Source organism: Oryzias latipes, chromosome 23, assembly GCF_053564925.1.
Source record: "Oryzias latipes strain Hd-rR chromosome 23, Olatipes_Hd-rR_3.1".
Classification (NCBI taxonomy): Eukaryota; Metazoa; Chordata; class Actinopteri; order Beloniformes; family Adrianichthyidae; genus Oryzias; species Oryzias latipes.
The window spans coordinates 272,295-286,625 of record NC_136259.1 but is presented as its reverse complement, the minus strand read 5'-3'; the positions used below and the strand labels follow the sequence as shown (position 1 = coordinate 286,625).

The 14,331-nt window shown below is 44.5% G+C and overlaps 1 protein-coding gene across 11 annotated transcripts in view; it reads left to right on the top strand.

Moving 5' to 3' along the window:
- celsr1a (cadherin EGF LAG seven-pass G-type receptor 1a) overlaps positions 1–14,331 on the top strand; it is a 154,347-nt gene that overhangs the window by 63,444 nt on the left and 76,572 nt on the right. For 7 of the 11 annotated variants that reach the window (XM_078941871.1, XM_023952121.2, XM_078941869.1 and 4 more), the window contains exon 7: positions 3,286–3,366. The exons of the other annotated variants lie outside the window; for them this stretch is intronic. In XM_078941871.1, coding sequence (XP_078797997.1) covers positions 3,286–3,366 — 81 coding nt within the window. The remainder of the gene's footprint in view (positions 1–3,285; positions 3,367–14,331) is intronic. 11 annotated transcript variants of the gene reach the window in all.

Below are 14,331 nucleotides of genomic sequence, written 5' to 3'. Positions count from 1 at the left end.
AGTTTATAGATGCAGTAAATGCAGACATGAAGTTAGCTGCTGTTAGAGGAGAGGATGCATTAGACAGGGTTAGATGGAGGAAGCTGATTCGCTGTGGCGACACCTGAAGGGAAAAGCCGAGAGGAAAAGAAGAAGAAGACACACTTGCCAGCCTAGTTGAGCGTCTTTGCCAATGTGGCAGTTTCCATGAGGGTTCAGTATGGTACAAAATGTTTGGTATACCTGACCATGAAACCCATTCCATGAAGCTCTCTGTGTTCTGGACTTAGACTGATCTGAAGGTCACATGACGTCTGGAGCTCTGCAGCAACTGACTGCAGATAGTTGGTGACCTCTTTGACCTTCAGTATCCTCTGACCCCTCTCCATCAGGTTACGTGGTCGACCACTTGGTGGCTGAGCTGCTGTTGTTCCCAAACTCTGATAGAGCTGACAGCTGACTGTGGGAGATTTAGGAGGACATTTCACCTCTGGATTTGTTGTCCAGGTGGCGTCCTATGACAGTTCCACACTGGAATTCACTGAGAGAGGAACATTCTTTCTTTTTTTTTCTTTTTTTTAACTTGTTCTGTCCAACAGCTGAGTGAACAGATCAGAGCTGAAGGCCTTTTGTGTTGGACAAGTTTTAGTATCACTAAAAGAGGTTATGAATTTTCGGATAGCCAGAGGGTACATTTGTATAAACCCCTTTTTGTTATTTATTATTTATTTGTTGCTTTTAGTGTGTGTGGGGAGGGAGAGGGAAAAGTGTGAGGGGGGGTGGGGGGTGGAAGAGAATAAAAGGAAGAGAGGTGAGAAAGTGGGGGATACAGGTACTGATTTGAATAAGTTATTATTTTAAGCTGTAACAATTATACCAGATCTGCTGGAAAGACGAATGTTACATCAAAGGTGAAAATCTGACACTAAGATGAGTGGAAAATGTCTGTCCATCAATCCACTGTGGATTAGGAGGAGGGATGAAGCAGACAGGGAGCAGTGTGGTAGTGTGCACGTGGGGGTGGAGCTACATGCATGCTGCCGAAGTGAACCGTGTGTTCATAAGGGGAACCAGATCCTACCCATCCCGACCAGGAGAGGGGGGGGAGACCGCCAGGCCAGGAGCGCCCCAAGCAACACGACGCCCCCAGTGAGCCCCGCCAGCATGTCCCACCCATCCAGTTCCCGGGGCCCTATGTGCCTGTGTGCAACATTTGTTTGGGTGGGAGCAGGGAGGAGCAGGCGGATGGGCACAACCGGGGAAAGAAGGCTCCTCCCTAGCAACCGGCCCTCCAGCCAGCTGTGGTATGCACTGCAGGGCAAATAAACATTTAATCGTTAATGCTCATTATGTATTTGTACCAACATAGTAATTTTGATAGTAGGCTAATATAGCTAATAAAGATACATATTGTATGTGTTGCCTTCATTATAAGGCTTAAATAGGGCTTTTAATATTTTGCAGCTCCAGACATTTTTGTTTTTTGTTTTTTTCGTCCAATTTGGCTCTTTCAACATTTTGGGTTGCCGACCCCTGCCCTAGCCCCAAGAAACCTAATAAATAAGTAGGAAAAAAAACAAAAACCTAAGGGAACCCCTTAACCCCTCCTGTGGATGCATAGCCAACCCCTGGGGGCTGGGCCAAGCCCCAAGTCCCCCCCACAGCCCATGCCACGGCGACCGCCACCGCCCACCCTGCGCCCAGAATGCACCGACCCAGGAACCCCTGCCAAGTTGCTGGCAAAGTGCACCCCCACCCAAGCAACCAGAGCCCCAAGGCCGGGGGATCAGCAGGCCCGGCAGATAACATGCCCCCAAACCCGCCCCGGCCCACCGAACCAGCCAGGACCCGGCTCAACCTATCACCATCCCACCCCCACTAGGTGATGTGACTAACCAGCTGGAGCCAGGGAGAGTCTGAAGCCGACAGGTTTTTTGTGGAGGACATTATCTCTAAACTAATATGCTCTGACATGAGGTTTCTGTAGTGGTTGATGCTAAGATTATTTTTAGATTTCCAGTTTAGGAGGATAGTTTTCTTTGCGATACATACAGCGGTGAGAACCATATAAGCCTTGTTAGATTCCATGTTGATGTTATTCAGGTCACCTAGTAAGCAGAGTTTGGGGCAAGCAGGAATCTTATGATTAAACCAGATTGATAAATCCTCACAAACCTTACGCCAAAATGATTGGACAGGTGGACAGAACCACAGGGCGTGCAGATAGTCGTCTATGTTGTTACCTGTGCACTGTGTGCATACAGCAGACAGCAGAGCGGAACATTCTGTCACAAATGTTTGTAGAAACAGTTTGTGTGTCTGACTGATGATTTTATTCACCTGTGGGAGGCCGAGTGATTAGGACACCTGATTCTGGTTGTTTGGATGGGTGAGGGAATTCTTTTGGTATCATAGTGTAGATCTTTAAACACTCCAAAGAGTCTGGACATGGTTTCAGTGATGCCATTCTTCTCCCTTTGTTATTCTTTCACTGCCGTTGCTTACGGTTAACCTGGGTGGTCACCATGAGACGCAGCGACAGCTACAGACCTTATTTGGTGTCATGGTTGAAACCACAGCTGTGCACATAGACTGGAGAATGGTTGGGTTCGAAGCACACGTAAGGGCACTTTGTGTTGTTTTGTCCGGGAGTTTTCTATAAGGTTAAGTATTTATTTCATGGGGTGAAGCTCCAGACTCGACAGTTCCCGCCTGGGTTTGTTTTCAGAGGAAGAGGCCTTGTTATTCCTTCTCTTTCTTGACGTATGTGTTCACACACCTAGAATTGTTAAGGTGATTGCTGCACAAACACAGACAGACCCCTTGCTACTAGAAGCTACTTTGTTTTTGTGTAATCACAACACATTAATCACTTTTTTTCACTGTCCTAACGGTACAGAGATGTTGGGTTTGAGGTTCTTGCTCCCTTTGTGCAATCAGGAATGTTTCCTTTGATGTGACGTCCTCTGCTCTGCACACGGCCCAGAGTTTGCCAGCAGGATTTCAATCTGCCATCGACACCTTTGTCCGAAGGCGGCGGAGCGTGAGCGGTGGCCCTTTGTGTGGGATGGTGGGAGAGGTGACCCTTCAAGTGGGTCAAAAGGAAGTGTTGTTGAGGCCAACATATGCGCTTGTGACTTTCTGTGGACGTCTTGTTAGGTACAACAAGAAAGCAGAAGTTCCACACAAGCAAAAAAAGAAAAAAGTAAAACATTTCTGTGGCTTTAAAGACCGAAAACAGGCAGAGAATGGTAATCAGCTGCCGGTCTAATGTGGTTTCTCTCTTTTATGGTGTCTCTCTCCCAGGACGGGGGGAGTCTGGTGGACTCCAGTGGGAGTCTGCGTGTCCCGCTTTATACCGCCTGGCTGGAGCTCTTTCAGAAGGAGGTAACCTCCAACCGCTAGGCTAGACGTTGGTGTTTCTCCCTTCCTGGCTCTGGTTTCACTTCGCCTCTAGTGGCATCTGGGTCTTCTGTCTAGCCTCAGCTTAGATGCACCGAGGAAGCATGTCCTCCAAACCTGGGGGTTAAAGGTCTGCTGTTCTGCTGCTCTACAGAGCTGCTCTAGTGGACAGTGTCGCCTTTGCTTTTGCGTTGGCTTGTGAAGTTTTGCTCCTGTTGGACCTGGTCTTCCTCTTCTTCATTTTTTTAAACTGACTTTCTATCATGATGTGACGGTGACCCCGAAAGAATCCCAAATCAGGACTGTTTCATGACTGTTTTACAAACATTTAGGGGACTGTTTGATGACTGTTTTAATGGTGTTTCATCACTGTTCATGACTGTCTCACTGAGGACATTTCTTTCACTTCACCAAAGAACCGTTTCTCTTTGAAGAGAACATTGTTGTTGTATCGGCTCAGACGATGACGACGCCCGTCGTCTTTGACATGTTAAGTCAAAATGTCTTGTCTGTCGTCTCACATTCACGTCCTCTCCTGAAGTTTGCTCAGGTGTTTTCACGGCGCCACAAGTGGTTTGAGTGATGAAGGTCCATCTTCTGATGATCAGCTGCAGCTCTCATACGGATCCTCGAAACCCACGCTCTCTTTTTAATTTCTTATCTGATCTCATATTTCTCTTTTTGTGCTGCTTGTCTCTGGTCATGTTTTGTTTCCATGGTAACGTGTAACACTGTTAACCTGCGAGCAGTCAGGTGTTTTTCTTTCTTCTTTTCAAATCAAAGTCCGTCAGTCAGATCCGGCTGACTTATGACAGCTCTTTGGTGCTGGTCGCTCCTCACACATGCTCTTCACCTCACCTCACCTGAACTCAGCTTTGCTGCAGGAAATTTAAAAATGATCTCTTATCTATTCATCTTTAGTAGTCAGAGGCATTTTTGAGCATTTTGTTTTACTACTTTACAATTTACTCTAATAATTTACCCTTAAAAGGCAAAGTTTGTGACCCATTTTTAGAACAACAGCAGCTTGTTTTCATGAAAATATTTTTGATTATGTTTCATAATATTGTCAAAATCAATCCGAAGGACTACTAAAAAACTTGATTTCCAGTGATGTATTTTAATTTCTAGTTTTTTTTTTTTTTTACTGAATCCAAGAGGCAGGAGGAGAACAGGATGGAGGAGCGCTGGCAGATAAACTGTGAGGACTAATTGACGTGTGGATTAATGAATCAGCAACCCATTAGACCTGAAGATCATTGAAAGTCCGTCAAAGCTTCATTTTTTTGTCTGCTGCTGATTCACAATGATTTGAATTAAGAAATTGTCCTTTTCTTTTCTATGTCCTCTATTATCAGAAAAATGCCACATGATTGTTTTCATCAGAGTGGGTCTGTAAAGCTCTGAGAATTTACTGAGTATCAATAGTGTGAATTAATACAGCAGCGAGGAACGAACCAGCTGGGGATTTTCAGGAGATAACAGTGGTGTGCTGTGGAGTTAGCCGGAGCCTAGCTTTGTGTGGGTTGAAAACGGCCGGGTCCAGAGGGGATTTCTCTTCAGAAGAGGATCCGCTTACTCAGTCCAGGTTTGTGTCTTTGCCACGTTCAGGTCGACCTGCAAACGTGAGATTGTGTGAGTCCTCAGCAGCTATTTGACTCTTCTAGCTTAACAGCCAGAGGATGGATGAGGTCATGCTGACGTGAAGACAAGTTACAGGAAAACCGGACCTTTCTTCAGATGAAGTTCTGCTCGGAACCTTTTTTTTTCTTCTGCAAATATACAACATTTTTGTATTGCAGTTTAGTTTTCATGCAGAGAACTTTTGGCACCTCAAGGCGGCCGTAGGCTCCGCCCTCCTGCAGTGTTTTATCCCAGAATCAGAGCAACAATTGCACTTCCTCTGATTAACTGTGAGTCTGCTCGCCGTCTTCCTGTATGATCCAGATGAAGTGTGTGGCAGTCTGCAGCTCCATCAGCTACTTCCTGCTGTGCACGCCTCGCCGCCATCCCACACGTCCTTCCTGCACGCGTCCACCTCCACCTTTCCCGTCACCAGCTGCAGGTTTCTGACAGCAGCTGAAGGGTTTGAGTGGAACTGAGAGTTTATCCTAACAGCAGGAAGGTTTACTGTGAGATGTGACAGGCTGTTCTGTGGTAACACAACTGTGTGTGTGTGTGTGAGTGTGTGAGTGCTTGTGTGCGTGTGTGTGGTGTGTGTGCATGTGTGTCAGTGTGCGTGTGTGTGTGGTGTGTGTGCATGTGTGTCTGTGTGTGTGTGTCGGCATGTGTGCGGGTTTGTGCGTGTGGGTGGGTGTGTGTGTCAGGGTTTGTGTTTGTGTGTGTGTGTGTCGGTGTGATTGTGTGTGTGTGTGTCGGTGTGAGTGTGCGTGTGTGTGTGCGTGTGTCTGCGTGTGTGTGTGTGAGTGCTTGTGTGCGTGTGTCTGGGTTTTTTTGTGTTGTTGTTGTTGTGTATTGCAGTGCACCCATCAGCGCACGTCTGTTTTCTTGCAGCCATGCCCCCTTGTGCTTTCTCCCCTCTTTGTGTTTACGGGGAGCTGCTTCGTTGTCACGGCTACCGCAGGCCTATCGCCACGGAGACGACACCTCAGAGAGGAGGAATCTGTAAACGGAGGCCCCCACTGAATAAGAGCCCCAAAACTGAACTTCTAAACATCTGACAACCTGATAAATGTCTCACAAAAACAACATTAGACCACATTTGACCTAAATATAATATTATATAAAATAATATTCCTGAAATGGAAATCTAAATCAGGGGTCTCAAACTCAATTTACCCCTCCTGCAGGCAAACCCTGCATACGTGCACGCGCTCGCCTCTCCTCTGTGTCTGGATCCAACGTGAATCAGAAATGAACTGTTTTCTGCACAAAATGACTGAAAAACGCAATCAATTAACAGATTAAAAAATCAATAAGTAAATAAATCATGAATAGATTTCTGCTTGTTCACTATTCTATATCTGCTGTTTTCAGATTTAAACGTCCTCATGAACACAGTTCAGTTAACACTGTTAACCCTTGTGCTATCCTGTGGGGTCCAGATGACCCCCCCTTCCATTGAGGTGTTCTCCCTACCATGACAAAGGTGGATAAAGGTGGAAAGATTTCATGTAATCCATGGACACCAGTGAAGATCACAAATCATTGAAGAAAAAAGGTTCAGAGCTCTGTCTAGTGGGTCTAGATGACCCCACTCCCAATGGTAAAGTGCCTAGGATAGAACAAGGGTTACATTTGAACTGTTAAACACAGAAGCAGACTTCATCTGAACACGGCTTCTTCTTCCTGCTGGACACTTCCTGCTTCCTCTGGTCCAGCTGAGAGGCTCAGACCCTCAGTCTGGTTTGATGATGATCATCAGTGAGTCTGGATCTGGACTCAGACTTAATGAAGTTCAAGGTGGAGAAGAGCTTTTTACACGTTTGTGATCCCAATTTTAAATCTGTGTTGAATGTTTTTTCTTTAGTTTACATTTTAAAATGCAAACCAGTAAGGGAGAAACAAAATTTAGTAACCATTTTGAATGTTCTTTCTTATGACTTTTTGCACATTCAAACCTCGGTCACAAGTAATTTCAGAGCAGCCACTCCTTTATTTTCATAGTTGGATTCAAACTATGGTTAGTAGGGTTGTGCCGATGGACGATATCATCGTCCATCGTGATGGGTGACTGACATCCCGATGGAGAGACCACCATCGTGATGCCACGCCCCCGCCACGTTGCGCGTCGACATCATAAGCCGCGGTTACATGTACAAAATATCTTGATGGGATCAATGGTCGGATTAGAATCCAACCGTGTACATGGGCCCAGAAAAATGTTTTCAGAATATAAAAACATTCACTAAGGTCACAATTTCGGTCGGAATAAATCATTCGCACACGCGCAGTATTCGCACATGCGCAGTTTGAAAACCGGAAGAGGATACAACTTCCGCTGAGCGGCTTTTTTTCCAAACTTTATTAAAGGTAACAATTCAATACAAAACGATAACAGCGCCGAGCGGCTATATACATTGACACGTCAGCTCGGTAAAATACGAGACGATCTTCTAAACGTGCTTTTAATAATGTTACGGTTATTATGAAACACCTGTTCGCTCATCATTTGAATTTTAATCCGTGTGGTCAGTGCTTTTTCTGAACGGAGCCAGGATTAGCAGTATGCTAACACGGGCTAACAACATTAGCTTTGGGTGGCGCTGCATCCTGTGAATAACATCAGCCTTTATTTAGTCGGGACACGACTGGAAACACAAATCCACGTGATTGTTTGAATGTTTTCTAAGGACTGAGCGAAATTTCTGCTTTGAAGCTCAAACCGCTGTGTGTGTGCTGACGATCTTAGCTGTGCACAGACACACACGTTTAGACCCGGTTCTGAGTTTGATAGCTCGTACCCCTAGAGCTGCGGGACGGATCGCAGTCTTAAATCTCCCACACATACCGCTCATGTACCCCCCCCCCCCTTCCCATCAAACATAAAGCTGTAAATCCGCCCTCCGCCGGTCCACTTCGCTAGTTTAAGTGCAGGAGCGGACCACTTCTTTTCTATTTTGTTTGTTACTTTTTCTGTTAAAGTCACTTCCCTCAGTTTATACTGGATCATCGCGGATTAACCATTAGTTGGGAAATAAAATGAAAAAAGCAAAATAAGGAATAGCAGTTATATAAGAACGAAAAATGTAAAAATACCCCCCCCCCCCCCCCCCCGACGATGTCATCGTCCATCCCGATGGTTGACAGCAAACATCGTCAACGGCCAAATTAGGGGACATCGCCCAACCCTAATGGTTAGTAAAAGACCCAAATACCCCCAAATAACCCTAGTTGGAGTGTTTTCTGCCCAAAATGTTTTCCTGCTTCAAGCCCGGTCAGTGTCACGCCCCCAGAGCCACAAACCCAACCGTGATTGGTCGGTTCGTCTGCTCCGCACACAACGCCGCAAAAGGGCCACTTCTACAAAACTCACAGGCCACACTGACATTAAACTGATGTTTTATTAAGACGGGCCGCAAAATATCGTCCTGGGGGGCCGCAAATGTCCCGCTGGACACAAGTTTGAGACCCCTATATGGAGTATGAATAAAATAAAATAATAATAAATATGATATAAACTATAATAAAATAGAATCTAAAATGTAATAATGTTATGAAAATACACATATTTGATACATATCATTTTTAGCTTTATACCACTTTTCTCCACTGGTTAGTGCTCATACAGCAGTAGTTACCATGACAACACAAACCAATTTCAACATAGAAATAACAAGATGAAAGTATATTTGACATCGATGGTTCGTTATGTCATTAGTTGGATTATGGCCGCATGGCGTCCGTTAGCAGAGAGAAAGAGACATCCTTCGCTTGATGGTTCCTGCCTCCGTCTCATCCATTCATTTCTGTTTGTTTTCCAATTATTTTGTATTTGTGTTTCTGTTTAGTCCAACAACAGCATCTTCTTACTTTCATATTTGTTTTCTTTTTTTACAGTTCTTGAATGAGCTGATGAGTTCACTAACCTCTACGGACAGACTGAATGAACCTGTTCTTATCTTTATTTTAATATATGTTCTTTTCTGTTTCTTCTTTTTACTTTTTAATGGACTTTTTCTGTCTTTAAATTCGTTTTTGTGATTATTTTTGCTCTTTGAAACAAAAAACCTTTAAGATTTTTTTTTTTCACTTCACTAAACTGAAATGATTGTAGAGTTTCAGTCTCTTCACTAAAACGAACATTTTTGTTTCTGTCAGCAGAAATCTGACCAGCTTTAAAACATGAAGGCTCTGAGGCTACGTATTCTTCCCTTTGTTTTTTATTTTTATCCTTTAATCTGATTTAAGAAGAATTTGATCCCCCTCCGGAGCGCTGCTAACTCCCAGCATGCCTCAGTAATGCACTTACAGAGTGGAGTCAGATTACTCTAGTTTGTCCTTCAGCACAAACCACATTTCTGTCCTTTCATAACTCTGCTGTCTACGTTTGGGAGAGTTGACCTGATTGGCTGTTGGAAGGTGTCACATGACAGGAAGTGATGCGATTTGGTGCAAATTCACAACAAAAGTGATGAGAGACACTGACGCTATATCATTCACTCTCCCGTCTGTCTATATAGCTAAAGTTAGTGCAACAAAGACACCAAATCTTCCTGAAAGTAATCTACCATCGTGAAGACGGCGGACAGCAAAGAGGAAGCCCCGCCCCTTTGTCAAGAAGAACCCGACTGGAAAGATGGCGGAACAGGAAGGAAAACGCCAGAACATTGGCTGAGTCCAGAATCTCTGATGGGCTTAAAAAACTTTCTTACATCCACTCTTGGAACAAAAACCTGCGTGTCGGGGGTATCCAAAGGAGGTTTTAATAATTATTATGGGATGGGAACAGGACAATGGCTTGATGACTGTTTTGTGGCTAAGAGTGAAATTTGGCAATTTTCATATGTTCCCAAATTTGGGAAAAGAAAGCTTTTGACATTTCACCCACATACCACCAGCTTACCACCACCCAAGTTGACTTCTGACCTCAGGAAGAGGCCGCCATCTTGAAATTTCCAACAAAAACAAAGAATGCCTTTAGTACCAGATACAAATTTAAACTTAGCGTGGCGAGCTCGCAGATGTAGCGTTTCCCTGTTGCTCGCACTTTCTTTGCCAGAATATTGAGGAGTTCAATACATGAATGGGTCAGGCTGAACAAAACCACACACCGCGAGAAAATGAACACATTAGGAATGTGGGCGTGGTCAACCAAATACACCTGCTACCAAGAAAATCCAAGCTTACTTTTACAGATTCTTCTAAAAATTACATAGACCTGTTCAACCCCCCCCCACCACCACCACACACACAAGCAACCCAAAAATTAAAATGGTTGCTATGGAGATGAAACCAAAAAGTGTTGTGCTTTTTAAATAAATTTGTCATTTTAGCTCTGACCGGGGTGGCAGAGGATGAGAGTGAGGGGTGTGCCATCGGTGGCGGGTCGAAAGGGGGGGCAGTGAGGGCGGGCCATACTATACTGCCCATGGTTTGAATTCATGTGCATGTTGTTCCCACTTCGTGGTATCTTTAGTTGCATTTGACCCCCCCGGTATCTCATACCGGCTTTCTTCATCATGTTTCATTTTTCTTTTTTCTTTTTTCTTTTTTTAAAGCGGACAGTGCAATTTAAAAAACACATGATAAACGTGGTTAAAAGCCAGAATTAGCCAAAGGCTAGTTTTTATCTGCCATCCCATGGCCATGATGCTAAAAGGCATAAATATAAATACAGTCAATCTTGCATTTCATGATTTTTCTTAACTTCACTGGCAAAGAATCTGATTAAAAGCTGACATAAACTAGAGACTCAGTGAGTTTTAAAAGCGCATTACTCTTTATCACTTTACATTTTTCTGATTCAAAGCATTTCCCGTTGCTGAAACTCTACTGAACTTCATTCTCAGGCTGTTTTACACCAACTGGCCTGCTTTGTTCTAATCTGATCCACATTTTCTCAGATCAACGTTTGTTGGTTGCAGACCTTGATGAAGGAATTAGCCTAAATTGTGGTTATTAGTTATGAGCACAAAGGCATTTTTGTCAAATTAAGCCTGGATCAATTGTACGCTGCTGCTCTAAGACGCCTGAAATCAGCCAGAGGTTGTTTGTGGAGAATTAACCAGCGTGGGCGGAGCTGATTGAAAGAAATAAGAAATAAAGCAGGCTGGAAATTGTAAAGAACTATAAATAAAGTTTAGTTGAAGTCATTTACCATGACAGTAGTGTGTAAGAAAGTATACTGAAGTTGGAGGAGTTGGGGATTTAACCCTTGTGCTATCCTATGGGGTCCAGATGACCCCATCCTTACATTGAGGTGTTCTCCCTACCATGACAAAGGTGGATAAAGGTGGAAAGATTTCATGTAATCCATGGACACCAGTGAAGATCACAAATCATTGAAGAAAAAAGGTTCAGAGCTCTGTCTAGTGCAGGGGTGCTCATTACGTTGATCGCGATCGACCGGTCGATCGTCAAGGACATGAGGGTAGAGGGTAGATCTCGGGACAGAGAAGATAAAAAAAAAGAAAAAGAAAAAGTACTTCTTTAAAATCCACCAGCCAATCAAAATCCTCACCGAGAAGTATGGGACTCGATTCACATGCAGAACGGCCAATCGGACATCCTCTGACGCATATGTCGCTGCAGACGTGTGTTTAAAAACACTGAGCGTGAACTCTCTGTCATAAGAGAGTTGCTCTCTGCCCTGCGTCACGTCAAGTTCCCGGCAGAAGACCGCTCCGCGCAATCGGAGTGTTTATTGAAGCCGCCCCTCGTGTCTCCTCCTGCTATCAGCTCTGCAGTGTACTAACCTACGCTGTGGTGTGCTGGGGGGGGAGCACCTCAAAGACAGACTTCTCCAGGCTGGAGAAGCTGATCAGGCGGGCTGGCTCTGTGGTTGGCACAAGGCTGGACCCTCTGGCTACTGTAGCAAAGAGAAGGACACTAATAAAACAATACCACCCACCCTCTGCACACGACCATCAGTAGCCAGAGAAGAACCTTCAGTAAGAGGCTGCTCCTCCCAAGGTGCAGCACTAATAGACTGAGGAACTCCTTTGTCCCCCGGGCCATCAAACTCTTTAACCTCCACTTAGGGGGGGGGGGGGGGGGGGGGGGGACGGAAAAGGAAACGGAAAGGGCCTGAATGACCTTTTTTTATATATGCTGTTTTGCAGATATTTAAATTGTTTCTTACTGTTCTAATCTTTCTAATTTTTCTAGTCACTGTGCTGTTTTTTCCTTTTTCCTACATGTATGTCAAGCAGTGCTGTATGCGATGGAGATGTCAATTTCCATGGGGGAACCTCCCAAATGGATAAATAAAGTTGTCTATCTATCTATCTATCTATCTATCTATCTATCTATCTATCTATCTATCTATCTATCTATCTATCTATCTATCTATCTATCTATCTATCTATCTATCTATCTATCTATCTATCTATCTATCTATCTATCGATAAATACGAGCTCATAAGGAAGCTGTTATGTCGGAGGCACACGCTTCGTACGGAGCCAGCAGCGCCTTTGAAAAGCCATGATACTCCCCCCATTGCACGGTCTACAGCAGAGCATGAAATACGGTAGTCTCTGCTTTCTGTCTTTGTAATAAAACGCCTCATCTGTTAATACTAAAGTATCTTTGTGTAATGTCACTGTGTAGTTTTTAATCATCAGTACATAAACAATAATGTTACTAATAAACATAACTAACAAACATTTACTAATAGTACTTTATATATATATATATATATACATATATATGAATATATGAATATGTTTATCCACGCTCCGCTCATCCAGAGCCGACAAGGAGCTTCTCATCCGTGCACGCTGGCCTACTTTAAAACACGCCAAACAGGTGCATTCACGTTGACCGGCTCGGCCAAGTAGCTCGGTTGGTAAGGTGCAGGACTGTCATGCAGGAAACCCGGGTTCGATTCCCAGGGCGGAACGAACAATTAATGGTAATGGAAAAATGGAAATGGGGCAATTACTATAACAATGACGGGCAATAAACATCACCCAGTGAGGGTCCTTGGGCAAGCCCCTTAACGCTTATGCCTACCTCACAACATGAGAGACAATGAACCGCATGTCATGCCGGCTCAGACGTTGCCTGGCCAAACAAGGTCTGCGTCAGGTGCTGAGGGACCAGGGCACCCTGATGGAAAGTGGGCTACTGGAACAAGACGGAAATGGACTAGATGTGAGAACAAGGTTCTGTTAGAATGCTACTACTCAAGTAATCCCACCCAGAGGGGATACATGCAGAGAATGTGGAATGAATGGATGCTTCGAAACCCACAATCAAGGCTAACTGCCAAACAACTGGTAGCCCAGTGCTCTAACATTCACAAACGGCAACTCCTATCACAACTTGAGATTGAAGCGATACAATACAATGCCACGGGAGAGCCAGAACAACAGGTCAGAGAGGAGGTTATGCCACACTCCCACTCTGAGATTGGGTACACAGCACCAACAACCACAATTACGCTGAGCGAGGCAGCAACTGACATGAAAGACAAGATCATGTCTAGAATGAACACTAGGCAACCCCGACACCAGCTACAACGGTTAAGTGATGTACTGCCTGAAAGTCTACTGGAAACTGTGAATGAAGCATTGAGGGCAATTCTTACCACAACCATCACAGAAACCGATGAACTGGTTTACACTTCAGCAGCAGTGATCCTTGAGATGCTTGGCTATAAGAGCAACCATGGAAGAAAACAGTACCCACCATGGAAGCAACGGTTAGAGGCCAAAATCATGGCAACTCTGAAGGATGTGAATAAGCTGACAGAGGCTCAAAGAGGTACAATGAGAAAGCAAGTACCTAAGAGATACAGCCAGATGCCCATACCTGAAGCACTGGAAACTGTCAAACAAAGGCTCCTAGCCTTGAGCAGCCGCCTAAAGAGGTACACAAGAGACAATGAAGCCAGACGAATAAACAGGCTCTTTGCAACTCAACCTGCAAAAGTGTACGCTCAGTGGCAGGGTCAAAACAGCCAAGCAGACCCACCAAGGCTGGAAACTGAACAATACTGGAAAAGCATATGGGAGAAAGAGACAGCACATAACAGCAATGCCCAGTGGCTGGTCTCTCTGAGAAAAGAACATAGCAACTTCCCTGAACAGAATCCAGTAACCATCACAGTGGCAGACATCCAAGAAAGAGTCTCAGGTATGAAGAACTGGACAGCACCAGGGGCCTCATTTATAAAACTTTGCGTAGGATTTGCGTCAGAAGTGGCGTACGGATGAAACATAGGACGTGCGTACGCACAGAAATATTCGGATTTATAAAACCGTGCGCACGCACATCTTACGCATCTTTCCCTTAATAAATCACAACCAATTCTAAATGCAGCG